At 48.0% G+C, this 16960-nt stretch overlaps 1 protein-coding gene across 3 annotated transcripts in view; it reads left to right on the forward strand.

Moving 5' to 3' along the window:
• LOC137159339 (zinc finger protein 660-like) overlaps positions 1 to 14759 on the forward strand; it is a 38397-nt gene extending 23638 nt beyond the window's left edge. The window contains exons 4-5 of one of the 3 annotated variants that reach the window (XM_067557502.1): positions 467 to 1250; positions 12469 to 14759. In XM_067557502.1, coding sequence (XP_067413603.1) covers positions 467 to 1250; positions 12469 to 13297 — 1613 coding nt within the window. In that variant the 3' untranslated portion in view covers positions 13298 to 14759. Of the gene's footprint in view, positions 1 to 154; positions 5070 to 12468 lie in introns of those variants that run through there. The other 2 variants (XM_067557499.1, XM_067557500.1) reach the window with 2 other exon arrangements.
• The last annotated feature ends 2201 nt before the right edge of the window (positions 14760 to 16960 follow it).

Here is a 16960-nt window from a genome sequence, read left to right on the forward strand (position 1 = left end):
TCTGGGGTTTAGGCACCTAAGTACCTTCATAGATCTCACCCTCAGCACTTAACCCTTCTGTTGTATCCACCTCCCCTTTCCCACTCCCTGTCAATGGTACCCTTTCCCCTTGGCACAAGGAGTGACTCCTGTCTGGATTCTCTCTCTAACCCAGCAGATGATGGGATGGTGAGTGAGCATGAGGAGGAGAATCTTGAGCAGGAAAGCCCTGAGATGGTGGAATTGGACATGATGTTGTTGGGAAGAGCTGAAGAGAACATTTTCCAGAGCCCTGAGCATGGAGAAGCCTGTGAGAGTCAGTATGGACCAGAGATGCAGCAGGACGCAGAGGAGAGACTAGGGATATCCACTCACCAAGGGGGAGGTTTTAAGGAATTCAACAACATCAGCATCAGCCGGAGAACAGAGAAGTCAGAAACCCAGAAAACATGCACTGAGTGTGAGAAAACCTTTTCTTGGAGGTCAGAGCTGCTAATCCATCAGAGACTGCACACGGGAGAGAAACCATACAAATGCCTTGACTGTGGGAAAAGTTTCACACGAAGCTCAAACCGTAATGCGCATCAGAGGATCCACACAGGAGATAAGCCCTATAAATGCACTGATTGTGGGAAAAGCTTCAGCCAAAGCTCACACCTGGTGAAACATCAGCGGCTCCACGTGGGAGAGAAGCCCTACAAGTGTACGAAATGTGGAAAAAGCTTCAGCTGGAGCTCAGACCTTATTGTTCACCAGAGAATCCACACAGGAGAGAGACCCTATAAATGCCTCGACTGCGGGAAAAGCTTCAATCGGAGTTCAAACCTTAATACGCATCAGAGAGCCCACATGGGAGAGGGACCCTACAATTGCACCGACTGTGGGAAAAGCTTCAGCTACTGCTCATCCTTCATTAGACATCAGAGAACACACACAGGAGAGAAACCCTACAAATGTCCCGAGTGTGGGAAAAGCTTCTTCGAGAGTTCTGCACTTATCAGGCACCAGAGGATCCATACTGGAGAGATGCCCTACAAATGCACTGACTGTGGGAAAAGCTTCTTTGAGAGCTCATCCCTTATTAAGCATCAGAGGATCCACACCGGAGAGATGCCCTACAAATGCCCTGACTGTGGGAAGAGCTTCAAGCAGAGCTCATCCCTCATCAATCATCTGAGGATCCACACTGGAGAGAAACCCTACAAATGTATCGACTGCGGAAAAAGCTTCACTGTGAGCTCCGCTCTGATTCGACATCAGAGGATCCACCTGTGATAGACATCAGCTGCCAATTTCTCTTCTGGGGCTTAGCCGCTGCTCAGATCTCCTCATTTGAGGCTGGAGGATAGGTCTGGGAACCAGAGCAGGAGCCTATGGAGGTGTTTGATCCTTTGAGGAGCTGGATGTTGGAAAGGGCCCTCAGAAAGCCTGAGTGTTTGTTCTCTTGTTGTTCATTCAATGACCTTGCCGCAGAGTGTCAAAGGGAGCTGACTGGAGCAGGATTATGCTGTCTGGGCTGATTCAGGCAGGGACTGTATCTCACCATGGATCAATATGGCATCTGGAGTGATGGGGATCTGATCTCAGATTGGGTCTCTCAGTAATGCACATATTAATGATTAGAGAATGGATGGCCTTTATTTTCCTTCCTTTCTCTCTTTCCCTGCTGGTCTCCTCATCTTCCTCTCTCTCTCTTTCCCCTCTGTCCGGTCACTGGATTGAAGAGGACATAGGAGATTCCCTGAGAGAGTGTATAGTGGTAAGGAGAAAGCTCTGAATCAGAGTTGTCCAGTCAATGAAAGACCCCAGAGCCAGGGGGATCTGGAGTGAGTGTGTTGTGTTCCTGCAGATTACCATGTGTGGGCCTGCTGAGCTACAGGAGGAGAGATGGCCAGCTGGCACAGCGGCAAAGCCAAGCCAGACATCAGACTGGTCTGTGTGCTGGGATGGATTTGGAGGGACACTTCTCATGTATTAGTGCAGATCAAAGGGACAAATATCGCTCAGTATCTAATTGGACAGCCCCATAGGGGTTCAGTGAAGAATTCCTCTGTGTTTCCTGTCTGTAACTAACACATTAGGCCCCGAAATACATTTGGTCTCAGCCCCACAATAACCTCCTTAACCCAGGGGACCTGGCGACAACACAGACAGAGGTTGTAGTGAAGATGGAATTTAATCTATTCTTCTCTAAATGGGTTAAAAGCCCAGGCTCCAGGCTATGTACAAGGACATAAGAAGACACCTTATAACCATGTTAAAATCAGGTGAGGGGAATCTCTGCTGTAACTGGGACCTTGGTGACAACTGTTGTGTAGGCAGGGCTTAGTGTCTATAATACTGTTTTTCCTTGCAGGTGAGGGGACATCAAAACTAAAGTTCTAACCTGTTAAAGAGCCCAGCTGGAAGTCTGAAACATGCCTAGACTAGCAAGCACATGGGCCCCTATCATGTTTATTTGCCTGTCCGCATGAGCAAGAAACTCTGTAATTACACAATCTGGCCACAAACTTATTTAAACATACCGGGTCAGAACTTCAGCTGGTGTGAATCATTGGCACTCTATTGATGCCAATGGAGCTATGTTGATGTGCACTAGCTGGGGATGTGGGCAGGTGATTTTCTGCACCCTTTCCATTTTCTGGCCTAGTAAAGAAATGTTGATTACTGGACGTGTGGGTGTGGGTGTGTGTGTTTATTGGGAACCCAACAGGGAGTGCAGTCAGGTGACTGAGGAGCACGTAGCACTGGCCTCTGGGTGCATGTTGTGCATGGCACATTGCCCAGTGTTTGAGGTTTGGACACCACAACACTCCTGTTGACACCCTGCAGTTCACAGTTTCCATTTATCTCTGAGTCATCCCTCGAACCGCTCATTAAAACACTTTTCCCAAGGGACCCATCAACTCCAGAGCAAATGACTGGGTCAGGTTTTCCCCTGGCTTAGGGCAAATCGGTGCCAACTTTACCAGCACAATGCTGCCCTAAAGCCAGCCTGGCACAGCACTGGCTGGTGAAGAAGCAGAGTAGCAACTCCTACACCATCTACCCTCTCTATGGGTGATGCAGGGTACAGGGCTACACCATATCCTGCCACCCCCTGGCTGCTGGACTGGCCCTTTGGGGGTATTGGAACCCATACAGCTTAGACCAGTCTAACCTGTATCTGGATGTGGGAATCATAAAAGATTGCTAACAGCCACCTTTTCATCTCCCTCCTGAGTTGCACTGAATATTGGAGCCAAGAGTCAGGGCTAATAAGATTTTTTAAATGGTGGGACTCATCCAGCAGGTGCTAAAATGCATTGGTAGATGACACTAGCTTTTCAGCACAACTCAGACTTCATCCTGTCTCTGTCCATCATCCGTTCAGCTCGTTATCTCTTTTAGGGCACAATTCATGCATTCTATAGAGTGTTTCAAAATGGTTTTTATCTGTTGTTATTTATTTAGTTTCCTGAATCTTGTTAAAGCAGGTGGTTCTCTTTTAAACAAACTCTTGCTTTCCTCCAGAAGGAGGACCAAAATCAATCAAAAAGTTACTGTGCTGGATGCAGGAATCACTGGATGAGGTCTATGGCCTGTGTTATGTAAGAGTTCAGATTATATGGTCACAAGGGTCCTTCTGGCTTTAACGCCTGTAAAAGCCTTTATAATAATAATGTCTCTGCCCTGCAATGATCTAATTTACAGGAGATGAAGAGCAAAGCAACCCAAAGGACTTTACAGTAGTTGTTAAAGTCCTGACTGGTACTGACTTACTTGTTTATGAATCCTGTGCTTCATCTCCCCCATCTATAAAATAACAATAGTAACCCACTAGCCACCACCTATGTAAAGAGCTGTTAGATATATGGATGGAAAGTGTTTCTATAGCCTCTCAATGTTGTTATTATTACTCAGCTGCTATATACAAGTGACATTCATTGAGTACCATCTCCTCATCAGGACAATAAGGCCTATTGGGTAGCATGCTGGACTAGGACTCTAGAGGCCAGGGTTTTAGACCTGCGGAGTGACTTAGGGAAAGTCATGCCTCTCTGTTCCTCAGTTTCCCCATCTATCAAATGGTGATGATACTGACCTCCTTTCTAAAGCACTTTGAGATCTTTTGACATGCTTGATAAGAGCTGGGTTTTGGCATTATTCAGAAAAGACTGAAGTTTATGCTTCCCTATTGAGAATGCATGCCTCAAGCTTGCTTTCTCTTTTCTCTCTGCCTTGGGCACTCAGTGGATTGTTGAAATCCCCAAATATTAGGGGCATCAGACATCTCATAGTCTACAAATACCGCAGCTCTAAACTGCAGCTGGATTTGCCTGCAATGGGAGTGTGGGAGGCAGCAATCAGAGAAGCACCTAGGTGTAGGTATGGCCTGTGTGCAGATGTTGGGCAAGAAGAGATACTCCACGAGGCATTCACTTCCATCTCAAAGATATATAGAAAAGCCATATGCATCCCAGCTTCATCCAACTTGTGATCTCATGTGAAACCTTAATGATAGCCTTTGAGATGTTAAAGTAGAATAATGTTACACGTGTGTGGACTATGTGACAGTCACGTGTGCCTACAGTGCTTAAACTGGAAGAGTTGAAAGGAGTCAGAGACCTGGTCATAAAACAAAAGTTAAATCAAGATGAATTGCTGAGGGGCACACTTAAGCACTGTCTTACCAAAGATGCTGGTCCCAGATTATGGTAGCTCCCCCCACACACACTCTTTTTCCGGTCCACTCTAAGAGTGTGCACCCATCTGTTGACATGAGACTGCCATTAAGGTTTTGCATGAGGGTGCAAATTCTCAACAGTGGTGTAGGGGATGGGGAGGCGGCAGAATGCAGACTTCCCTTCTCATTCCATGCTGTTATGATTTTGGGTGGTGGGGTGTGTCCTTAGCTGTCATTAAATGAAGGTTTGGCTTGTGTTCAGAAATGTCTCAGGACGCTCAGATGGTGATGTTTGGATGAGGTTCCCTGTGTTTACAGCCTGCATCTTGCAGAGGTGCTGGATAGTCTCTCTCCATTTACAGACAGAGTCCTTAGCGTAGATTTATTTGACTTGAATGTGATATCCATATCACCAGGGTATCCAGACTCTCACATGGGGAAGTCATTTGGGGCATCTGCAGCAATTCACCTAAGACACTTCACCCCAGATGAAACAACATTGTACAGAACGAGACAACCTCCTTTAGGCCTAATTTTCAGGGAGCTGCCGTGGTGCTGGACAAATGGTGAGAGAAGTCCCTAAAGCTCTCTCTGCGTCTCTCAGTGGGAGCTGATAAGGTGCAGAGCACTTCCCCACCCAAAACCAACCCCTCTGTGCCTCGGTTTCCCCAAATGGGGAAAATAACCCTGACAAGGGGGTTGTGCAAATAAATCCATGAATGTTCTTAGGTATTACAGTGATAGGTGCCATAAAGGCAGCCGGAGACCCTAGAATAGAACAGCAAGGTTGTTTGCCCTCTGCAGATGTTACTGGTCAGGTATCCTGCCTAGCATGGCTGTCCCTCCCCACTCCTTGAAGGCAGCACATGAGGATGGAAATGAGGAGATTCCATGAGTCCCGGGGAGGGGAGATTCTGTGGGAATCTGGGATTGTCCTGAGGAGGTTCCCTAATAAAAGAGCCCCAGAGATGATGGGCACCTGGCCCCAAGGGCTGCCCAGAGCCTTTCAAGGTCTCTGGTTCATTCCTATTTTTCAGGAAGGAGAGAAAGATCGGGCCAGATCCCTCCTGTGTTACATTTCTGCTCCTATGGGGAGGTAGGGAGGGAGTTTCTCTGGCTGTGTGAGGCGAAGTCCTACATTCACTTTGATGACATTTCTCTGTCATAACTTTTCAGCACCACATCCAATCAATTCCACATGTCAGGGAATGTTCTTGGCAACAATGGGCAAATCCTGTTGATTTTGGTGCAAATCAGAAAAACTAAAAGGGGGAAATAGGAAGTACATGGAGCCTCTGGCATCCAGTTAGCAGAGCCAGCAGCTACAACCATCCCTGTAATAGTCTGTATTTATTTATTATCATTTATTATTTGTATTGCCATAGCACGTAAGAGCCCTTGTTATGGACCAACACCCCATGGTGCTAGGCACTGTGCACACACAGAACAAAAAGGCAGTCCCTGTCCCAAGAAACTTACAATCTAAGTACAGTATAAGACGAGACAACAGAGTGGAACAGACAGACAGATGAGGGAGCACAAAAAATCAATAAGACAACTGTTGCTGTCTGGAGTGGCTCACAGCTGTGAGTGCAAATCTCAGGTCAGATTGTCAGAAAACAGGGCAGACACCACAAACTGGTGGTGTATTCTATAATTAGATTTCACCAAGCCAGTAAAAAATGTGAATCCTGGGTCATTATACCAGCCTTACCATGGATGCAGACAGTTCCCTTAGCCTCTCCACCCTATCTTACCATCCAGACAAACTGGATTTAGTGATAATGGTCACATAAACCAAAAATCACACCACACCAGGTTGCTTCCAGTCCCAGGGAACCAGCCACTTACACCAGATCAAAGGGTACTCCAGATCTCGCCTCAAAAGACAGCACTGGTACCCAATTCTATAATAAACTAACTAGGTTTATTAGCTAAGAAAAGGAAATGAGAGTTATTGAGAGGTTAAAGGAGGTAAAATGTATGTACAGGTGACCCACAGTTTATAAGTCCAAATGGTAACAGTAATGTAATACCAATACCAGTTTCCCAAAAGTCTTTCAGGATACCTGGGGAGTCTCTGGGGATCTCGGCTTTGCATCTGGTACACTTCCCAATAAGAATCCAAAGACTCTAGAGATGTAGGATCCTTCCTTAATCCATATTTAGAGTTTCTTCATACAGAAAGCAAGCTGTCAGTGTCTCTACCCACGTGGACTTTTCCTTTGATGACAGTGAGTGAGGAATGCAGTTTGAGTCATTGACCACCGATTATCGTCATAATGGGCACTTGCTTTCCTGTTAAAGTCCTTCATTAGCATTCCACAAGATTTCTTTGTTGTTTACTTACAGTGTAAATGTTTACTATTACATTATAACAGTAACAAATAGGTGAAAACAATGCAAGTAACATCTCATTAGTTTTAATGAAGTTTAAAAACACCAAACACTCCTATCTCAGCTTATACACAAATGAATTGGCCTGAATACACTCTTATACATGTAACACCCTCTTTGATCTATACTAATACAGTTGTGAATTGGCCTATGGCCCTGGATTGACTTGGTCTGCCAGCATCACAAAAATATTGGTCAGTGAGATAAGCAGTGCTCTTAGCACACCAGCAGCCTAACCATTGTCAAATGTATAGATCTGAGAACTAGTGGATAGCAGCCATTAACAACTTCCAACATAACAATAGAACTCATCCTCACAAGAAGAAGAGCTCTGTGCAAGCTTGAAAGCATGTCTTTCTCACCACCAGAAGCTGATACAATAAAAGATATTTTACATCATCTGCCCCCTTGTCTGTCTCATCCTCCCAATTCAAACTGACACCCTGAAAGACTTCTCTCCTATCCAGAAAGAAAAGAAATGAGAATGGTGAGAAGAGGGAAGGGAGAAATGGGGTCATACAGAGAGTGGGAAACTGAAGCAAAGGACACTGCCCAATGCACTGTCGGTCTTGTTTGCTTATGGTCACATGCTTTTGAATGGGGTTGTGGTGTTCTCCCAAAATAACACTTGGTTCTTTTTCCCTTCTAATAAAAGTTATCTTTTGTTATGCACAGGCTCACTGCTTGCATGTGGGGGCAGAATTGCCTCTGAAAGGCACCTGCTGTGATGTTAAATTTTCCCATATTACTGGGTGGGGGCTCAAGCCGGTTCTGTTTTGCATTATTAAGAGGAACTCCTAAATACTGAACCCAGCCCTTGTTGCTGCCAACTCCACCCGGCAGAAGGGTTAATGAAGGAGCCTGACATGGAGTGGAGAGGGTAACTGGGGGACATACAGAGCCCCTGCTGTAAGGTATCAGTGGAGAAGTTATGATTTGCTAAGTATGATAATCTTATATATATCTATGTATCATCTTTATATTGTGAGTTATAAATATGTGTGATATATTTGTATCTCAAACTTGTGCTGCGTTTCTGGGTGACATGCCCAGACAGATTTGCATCAGCACTATCAAGCTTATTTGATGGCCCATCTAGGTCAATCAGCTGTAAAATTAATCCATTGAGAGAACCCAGGGGCTATGTCTTTGAGTCAGTGGGACATGCCTGTGGACAGGGGACTCAAAGAGCTTCTCCATGTCCATGTGCTGTGAACTTATGTTTGGGACAAAGGATGCACAAGCCACATGGCAAAGGATATAAAAAGGCAGCTGCATCTTCTCCATTTTGTCTTCAATCCTGCTTCTCACATCTGGAGTTAACTTCTCTACAAACTGAAGCTTTCAACAAAGGACCGATAGACCCATCCAAGCTTTGGATGTGTTCCAGAGGGACTTTACAAGCCAACAAACTCACCAGCGCTGCTAAGAACCTAAAATGTGGATTCTGAAGTCATATGTCTGTATCTGATTGCTTTGATCATTTAACAACAATCTTCTCTTTCTTTTCTTTTCATTTATAATAAAACCTTTAATTTTAAATACTAAATGACTGGCTGACAGTGTGTTATTTTGGATAAGATCCAAACTAGTATTGATCTGGTTATGTGGCTGGCCCTTGGGAGATCAGAAGAACATTTTGTATAATGAATAGAGTTTTAAATAACTTCTCACTTTATTGGACTTTTTTGCCAGAGACTGGAATGCACTAAAGGAGGCTGTGTGATTTCTCTCTCTCTCTCTCTCTCTCTCTCTCTCTCTTTCTCTCCTAAGCTTCTTAATAACCAGTGTGGGGGATCAGAAGCACAGTTTGTGACCAGTTGGTGAATCTAACTACAGTATTAACCACCAGTTTTGGGAGAATCTGCTCTCCTTTTTGCAGCCTGCCCTGACCTTGGCATTTTCCGTGTGGGCTACCCTAGGCACACCTGCCATGAGGGGAAAGGAAGAATCCTGGTGTGGGGGAGGACTAACAGACATACAGAGCCCTGACATGTGGGAGGGGATGGTGGGTGGGTTACAGGGAGTCCCTGACATAGAAGGGGATGGAAGCGTGATCTGCAGGGAGCTTAAGGGGGAAATGGAGCGATGCAAGGAGCCTTTGGTGTGTGCAGTGAGCTCAGACTATACAGCGTGCATGTTTTTCTGTCAGGACACATCACCATCACTTTTACTCCCATCCAAATGTCCTGGGAATTTCCCCCCGATTGATGTCACCATCACAACTCTTCCAGCCTCAGTTTCCACAGTTACATACCAATATCTGGGAGGAGGGAGGAGCAGCCAAGATAAGATCTTGGTACCCCTGGGTATCTTCTTAAACCTGAAAAGCCATTTGCACTTAAAAAGTGCATTAACCCACAGTGCCCAGCAACAAAGCGAGCGACCCTCGGCTGTTGTCATCAGAAGGCTCTGGCCCCTGATTATTGCTAAGGGAGGGGGAGTCTCTCTGTCTTTCCTCTGACCAGGATATAAGGGATTGAACTTCCTGGGTCAGAGAAGCTGCTGCCTGCCTCCATTGTGAGCCGGGAGGGTGGACTGAGCTGCTGCTGCTGGTGTGGGGGTCTCTGCTCGGGAGAGCCCTTCATTATCATTCTCTGTCTACCCAGCCGAGGGGGACTTTCTCTGGCGGCTGGAACCAGCCCTGGCTCTGCCCACACCAGCTCCGGTCCTGAGCCGGAGACTCCAGGTAATTGCAGGAGCGAACTTGCGGAAAGTGCTGGGGGCGGGCAGCAAAGTGAGTCACGCTGACTCTCTGCACAAATGGCCCTCCTTCCCCCCCCCAGCTCTGCGCCTTGGCGACAGGCTCTTGCTCCCGTTAGCACTTGCAGGAGCCCAGCCAGCTGTGGGAGAGGAAATGCCCCCAGGATTGGGCCCGGCCAGAGGGGAGGGGCGCGGGGGAAGGCGAGACCGCACCCGCAGGGAGAGTAAGGGAAGCCGCGGTTATACGAGAGGCTCTCGGCTGGGGCCCCATCAAGTGGCTGGCTGGGCGGCCCCGCTGCCTTGGATGTAGGGGCTGGCGAGCACTGGGCAGCATGGAGCCCACGCGTCTGGTGGGCACTAGAGCGGGGACCTGGCCGCGGAGGGTATGAAGCTGCCTCCAGATCCATCGTAAGGGGCCGGCCCTTGGGAGGCCGAGATCGCCAGGATCTGGTGCATCTCCTCGGGCTAGCGGCGCCGCAGGGACTCTGTTTGTTTGGAGAGCGGCTGGACCAGCAGGGACCTGCCCTCAGCTGCGCGGGGAGCGGGGGGAGGAGGCCGGGTCCCTTTGGGCTCGTGCTGCGGAGGGAAGTTCCACGTCCCGAATCTGCCCAGATCGATGTACCGCAGCCATCCTCTAGCAAAGCTGACTTTCTGACGGTCTGAGTTGTCCGGGAATTTACTGGCTTTTAACCAGGGGAGCAGGGAGAGGAAAAGACCGTTCCTGCCTCAGTCTCAATCCCCTGCCCCTGGGGATAACGTCAGGGGATTCCCCTAAAATGGCTCCTTTTAGCCATTGCTTGTGATGGTTTGTTGTTAGTCTGGCCCAGGCACGGGCTGGGTTGGTTGTAGAAACAAACACACAAAGATGTGTGCCCAGCCCTAGTGCCCCGGCGATCCAAGCTCTGGAGCTTCTGTTGTCTTGCACCCTGTGTAATCCCCCTCAGCTCTGCAAAGTGACAGCTAATCTGAAATGGTTGTTTTCTCCCACTTTGCACTTAATCTGCGCAGGTGTACTCTCAGTACAAGGCTATGGAGAATGATGCCTGGGTTAGCTCCTGAGAATAGTTACTCACATGAGTGAATAATTGTAGGGCTGGCCCCTAAATTAATAGTGACATCAGTAAGAGTCATAACAGAAAACCTGAGGGGTTAAGAGGCACCCAGAGCAGCTATGAGCTCAGGAAGGCATAGTGTGACCTCTTGTATAGCATAGGCCAGAGAACGTCACCCACTGATCCCTGCATTTAGCCCAATAACTTGTGGCTGAGTTAGAAAGCACATTTCTTTTTTTTTTTAGAAAGAAGCCTCCAATCTTTATTTAGTTTTAAATGTTTAAATGATGGAAAATCCACCACATAGAATCATAGAGTTGGAAGGGACCTCAGGAGGTCATCTAGTCCAACCCTCTGCTCAAAGCAGGACTAACCTCAGCTATATCATCCCAGCCAGGGCTTTGTCAAGCTTCCGCTTAAAAACCTCTAAAGAGGGAGATTCCACCACCTCTCTAGGTAACCCATTCCAGTGCTTCACCACCCTCCTAGTGAAAAACTTTTTCCTAAGGTCCAACCTAGACCTCCCCCCCCCCCCCCTGCAACTTGAAACCGTTGCTCCTTGTTCTGTCATCTGCCACCACTGAGAACAGCCTAGCCCCATCCTCCCTGGAACCCCCTTTCGGGTAGTTAAAGGCCGCTATCAATCCCCCTCATTCTTCTCTTTTGCAGACTAAACAAGCCCAGTTCCCTCAGCCTCTCCTCATAAGTCCTGTGCTCCAGCCCCCTAATCATTTTTGTTGCCCTCCGCTGGACTCTCTCCAACTTGTCTACATCCTTTTTGTAGTGGGGGGCCCAAAACTGGACACAATATTCTAAATGCGGCCTCACCAATGCCGAATAGAGGGGAATAATCACTTCCCTCGATCTGCTGGCAATGCTTCCACTAATGCAGCCCATTATGCTATTAGCCTTCTTGACAACCAGGGCACACTGCTGACTCATATCCAGCTTTTTATCCACTGTAACCCCCAGGTCCTTTTCTGCAGAGCTGCTGCTTAGCTCATCAGTCCCCAGTCTATAGCTGTGCATGGGATTCTTCCTTCCTAAGTGGAGGACTCTGCACTTTTCTTTGTTGAACCTCATTAGATTTCTTTTGGCCCAATCCTCCAGTTTGTTTAGGTCCTTCTGTATCCTATCCCTACCTTCCGGGGTATCTACCACTCCCCCAGCTTAGTGTCATCTGCAAGCTTGCTGAGGGTGCAATCTACCCCATCCTCCAGATCATTAATGAAGATGTTGGGAAGTTATTAAATTGTGCCTTAATTCCATTTTGAGCACAGTCCAGCCATTGGATTTGTTACACCTTTGCTCGTGAGGTTAAACAGTCCTCTCAATTGTAAAATAATTTGTCAACTGATTATTCCTGTTTCCCTTTGCCCAGGCTTGGGACATGACTCATGTCTAGATTCTACCCTTATCCCAGCAGGTGACAGGACTCTGAGTGTTAACAAAGCAAGAGAATCTTCAAAACCTTGCTGGAAGGGAACTGCCTGAGATGTCTCCAAAACGATCCAAAGGAAATGTGTCTCAGAATCCAGACCAGGGAAAATCCCTCAAGAATCAGAGCAGGTCAGAAGCACAGCAGCAAAACCTTTCAGAAGAGAGAGAGGGTAAATGCACTCACCGTGGGAGAGGTGTGAGGAAACGCAAAGACACCATCGTCCGCCAGAGAACATATGCAGGGGAGAGGCCCAACATCTGCATTGAGTGTGGGAAAAGTTTCACCCAGAGCTCAGACCTTCTGAATCATCGGAGAATCCACACAGGGGAGAAACCTTATAAATGCATTGACTGCGGGAAAAGCTTCAGCATCAATTCAAACCTTATCCGACACCAGAGAACCCACACAGGGGAGAGACCCCACAACTGTTCTGACTGCGGGAAAAGCTTCACGGACAAGTCAACTCAGACTCAGCACCAGTGTGTCCACACAGGTGAGAAGCCCTATAAATGCATTGATTGTGGGAAGAGCTTCAGCCGCAGCCCCCACCACAAGAGGCACCTGAGGAGCCCTCCAAGGAAAAGGCAGGACAAATGCACCCACCAAGAAAGCACTACTATCGGGAAGATAAAAAAACCCAAAGCATCGAAGAAGAGGACCCCGAACATTGAGATCCCCAACACATGCGCTGAGTGCTGGCAAAGCTTCAGCCAGAACTCTGACCTGGTCAAACACATGAGAATCCACACAGGAGAGAAACCCTACGAGTGCACTCACTGTGGGAAATGCTTCAATGTCAGCTCAAACCTGATCAGACACCAGAGGATCCACACGGGAGAGAAACCCTACACGTGCTCTGACTGCGGGAAAAGCTTCACTGACAAATCTACCCTGACCCAGCACCATCGGATCCACACAGGAGAGAAACCTTATGAGTGCATTTACTGTGGGAAAAGCTTCAGCCGGAGCTCCCACCACAAGAGGCATCAGAGAACGCACACAGGAGAGAACCCCGTGTCCTTCCTGCCTTTATGGCCCTACCCCACTCAAGCATGTTAGGGGTGGAGGGAGGAGAGGAAAGTCCACCATAGCAGTAGCAGGTGGAGGGCAGGAAGAGGTAACTAGAGGAGATTGGAGCTGTGTGCTTGTGGGATCTGCTTTTTGGGGATTAGTGGGGTGGTGAGTAGTGGGAGGGATCTGGTATGGCTTCTTAGCAGGGATTGTTAGGGGAAGGGATAGGTTCTTGGGAGAATTGGCTGTTTTAGTAGTTGGGACTTGGGATGGGCAAGGAGAGCTGGTTAGTGACTGGGGGTAGTACTGGGAAGGTGAGTAGCTGGTAGGATAAGGTGTGTGTTTCTTGTTACATTTTCACTTTTGGCCTGTGTGGAACAGGTTGTAGGTTTCTTTCCATTTCCAGGTAGGATGGATGACTATGCCCCTGAAAACACCCATGAGACTAACACTGGCTGGGCTCACTATTGAAAGTCTCAGCAGAGAGGCCACGGGGACCGAGCTGGGTACTAGAGATGGATCTTCAAGGAAAGGACTGCAGCACAACTTTCATGTTGTGTATACCGAGGGCCTCTTTTCAGCAGCAGCAAATTCACATCTATTTTAACTTGTTATTCAGGTCAAAGGCCAACGAGGCCAGCTCTCACTCTGGTTTTAGAACGGGGGGTTTCGTTTCTACCTTAATGTGTAAACAATCCCCTCGGTTACTAACATTCCCTTCCTTTCTCTACTGTAATAGAAAAGACTGTGCTAGCCCATCTGTCGTACATGGGGACTCTGTATGTGCTGTAGAACAAATAGTGATTAACAAAATGTTTAAACCAAAAATCACTTCCATTTCTTTGTGGTTCTTGCTGTCCCTGGGCTTTAATCTGTCTTCTCTTCCCCACCCCAAGTGTAATCAGTTCATGGGATTCCTGGCACTGCTAGCAGAATTCAGGTGATGTGTGAGCTGAAGGGGTCATTCGGAGCAGGTGGGGCTCCCTACTCCAAGAGACTAGCCACTTCCAGAGGGGGAGCAGCCTGCCTCCTTCTCTCCAGCAGCAGCTGGAGCATTGGTCTTCTCTCTCTCAGGATCATCCTTACCTACTAAGAGGTGCAGACTTGGACTCCTTCAGACATCTTAACCTACCCCTGCACTTTCCAGTCCGTTACCTCTGTCTGTGTGTGTGTTTGTAATCAGTCTGTAGCTATTCAGGAATCCTGAGCTTCTTCACGTTTTGTTAATTCTTAATTTACTAGTCTATTTTTAAAAGGCTGAGCTGACACAACCACTTGCTCTATTTATTCCCTTCGTTGATCACTCCAGGCACTACCTATGTGCCTTCTTGTGTTAGCCCATTCTAACGTAACCCGTAGCCCAGATGTGTCTCTCTACCTTCCCAAATCCCCACTTAGGGCCCCTCTCTTTTTGCCTCCCTAGTATTACCACTAGGATTTTATTTGGGCATGAGATTCACCCTTGCTTCCTGCCCTAAACCGTTGTCGTTGTTTAAATACCATACTTACTCTACCTCAGCGGTAAGTACTAGTGAAGTGTTTCATGAGGTATTTGGTGACATTTTATTTCTCCGGTAACCTCTGAGGCTAATGCAGATGCACTGAAATGGTGGTTGAATATCCAGCCTTTATTTTGCTACTTGTTTAATTCAAGCGTGTCCGACTCGTTCTGTGGTGATGACTGAATTACAATTTCAAGTTGAGCTAGACTTGCAAGAGTGCTCACCACACAAAATGTGGAGCAGACTTTCAGAAGAGCTCCATTCCCAGCAGCTCTTGTTCCAGGGGGGAGGGCAGGATTCTCTACTGCTCTCAAAGGGAGCTGCTAAGTGCTTTTGAAAAACTGGCCCTCAGAGTCCGTGAGCTGGGAATGAAAAGTTCACTGGCAAGAAACCTCTTTCAGTAATGTCGGAGTACAGCATGTGCCTCTAATTAACAAAGTTAGAGATCCATAGATTCTAAGACCAGAAGGGACCACTGTGATCAACTGCTCTGACCTTCTGCATTGCACTTCAAGACTTAAAAGGTCAGCAGGTAGGTGTGCTTTAACTCTCCCTTCTGTGCATCCCCTATGACTAGCCTCCCCTGCGTGTACACTCACTCACATACTAGCCTCCTCCCCCCCCCCCCCCAACACACACACCAGGCATTTTGCCCACCTGTCTCCTTCCCCATTGGTTTTTTTTTTTTTTTTTTCCCTCCCCTTAGCAAAAGCAGATCTGGAGCCTGTCTTCTGGAGGTAGTAGGGCAGGGGGAAGGTGGAGGAGCTTTTCTACTCCTGGGATGTTTAGAAACTGGGATGAGAGATTGACACTTTCCTGAGCCTGGTGCTAAAGAGAGGCATAGGCTTGTGGAAAGGGGTTCATTGACTAGAGGGGCAAAGAAAATTGGGGGAAAGAGTGCTCACTTGCTTATGTCCGATCAGGAATTAGATTCCTCTATTCTAGCACCGGTTTCCTCCCAGAAGCAAGCAGCAGGATGGATTACACTGAGTGAGGGTCATAGACCAAGCTATGCACTGTGTACCTAGAGAATGGCAGTGATAAGAATTTAGAGAGGAATCCCTGATGCACAGTTTCTCCCTGTACTTCCTGCAGGGCAGGGCTGAGCCACATACCAGGCTGTACCTGAATGCCATAACAGCTCAGAGTTAGAGAGCAGGCCCCAGAAAGATGCAACGCAGTTACTGAAATCAATAATGCAGAGTGGGAGAGAAATTAAAGGGCGTGGGAATGTTCCCCTCTGAGAACTGAGCAGAGTAGAAGAGGTAGGGCTTGTCTACACTTAAAATGCTGCAGCACTTAGTGAAGACACTACCTACGCCAGTGGGAGAGTGTCTCCCATTGGTGTAGGAACTCCACCTCCCCAAGAGGCAGTAGCTATGTCGACAGGAGAAGCCCTCCTGTCATCATATCACTGTCTACCCCTGTTGGTTAGGTCACTAACTATGTCACTCAGGGGTATGGAAAATCCACACCAACCTAACTCCATTGTAGACAGCCCTAGGCGGCATGTGTAATAGGCTGGGGGAGGCTAAGCCTCCCTGGCCAGCTGCTGCTGGAAGTTTCTCTGCCCTACCCACACTCCACCTCCTGGCCTTACATGCTGCCACGGGAGGGATCAGCCCAGCCTGCCCCCGGCGGCCACTTTTGTGCATGGAAGACAGTCTGGGATGGGCCTGGCGCTGCAGAGAATGCAGAATGGGGCCCGGTGCAAGCAGGGCATGGGCCACACCCAGAGTGCCCTGAAAGCAAAGGGTGCCCTTCCTCCCTGCCCACTGGTGTGAAGCCCAGGCAGCGTGGGGCATACAGGTGGGCCCCGCTCCTGCTCGGCCCTCTCCCCTGACTGCTGCTCACACCTCTTGGGGGAGAGGGTGAAGAGGTGTCCGTACCAGACTCAGGCTGCTGATGACATAGTGCTGTCTACAATGGGAGTTAAGATGGTATAGATTTTCCATACCCCTGAGTGACCTGGTTAGCTACCTAACCCCCAGTGTAGACCATGATATATTGACAGGAGGGCTGCTACGGTCTCTCAGGGAAGTGGAGTACCTACACCGCTGGAAGAAACTCTCCCATCAGCATAGGTAGTGTCTTCACTAAGCGCTACAGCAGTGCAGCTTCCCCGCTGCAGTGCTGTAAGTGTAGACAAGTCCTTAGTGGTGCTGGGAGAGATACAGGCTGTCACAGCCTGAGCTGAGTGATTGTGTGT

Source organism: Emydura macquarii, unplaced genomic scaffold, assembly GCF_026122565.2.
Source record: "Emydura macquarii macquarii isolate MOO-44397 ecotype Brisbane River unplaced genomic scaffold, CSIRO-AGI_Emac_v2 contig_1859, whole genome shotgun sequence".
In the NCBI taxonomy this organism is placed as follows: domain Eukaryota; kingdom Metazoa; phylum Chordata; order Testudines; family Chelidae; genus Emydura; species Emydura macquarii.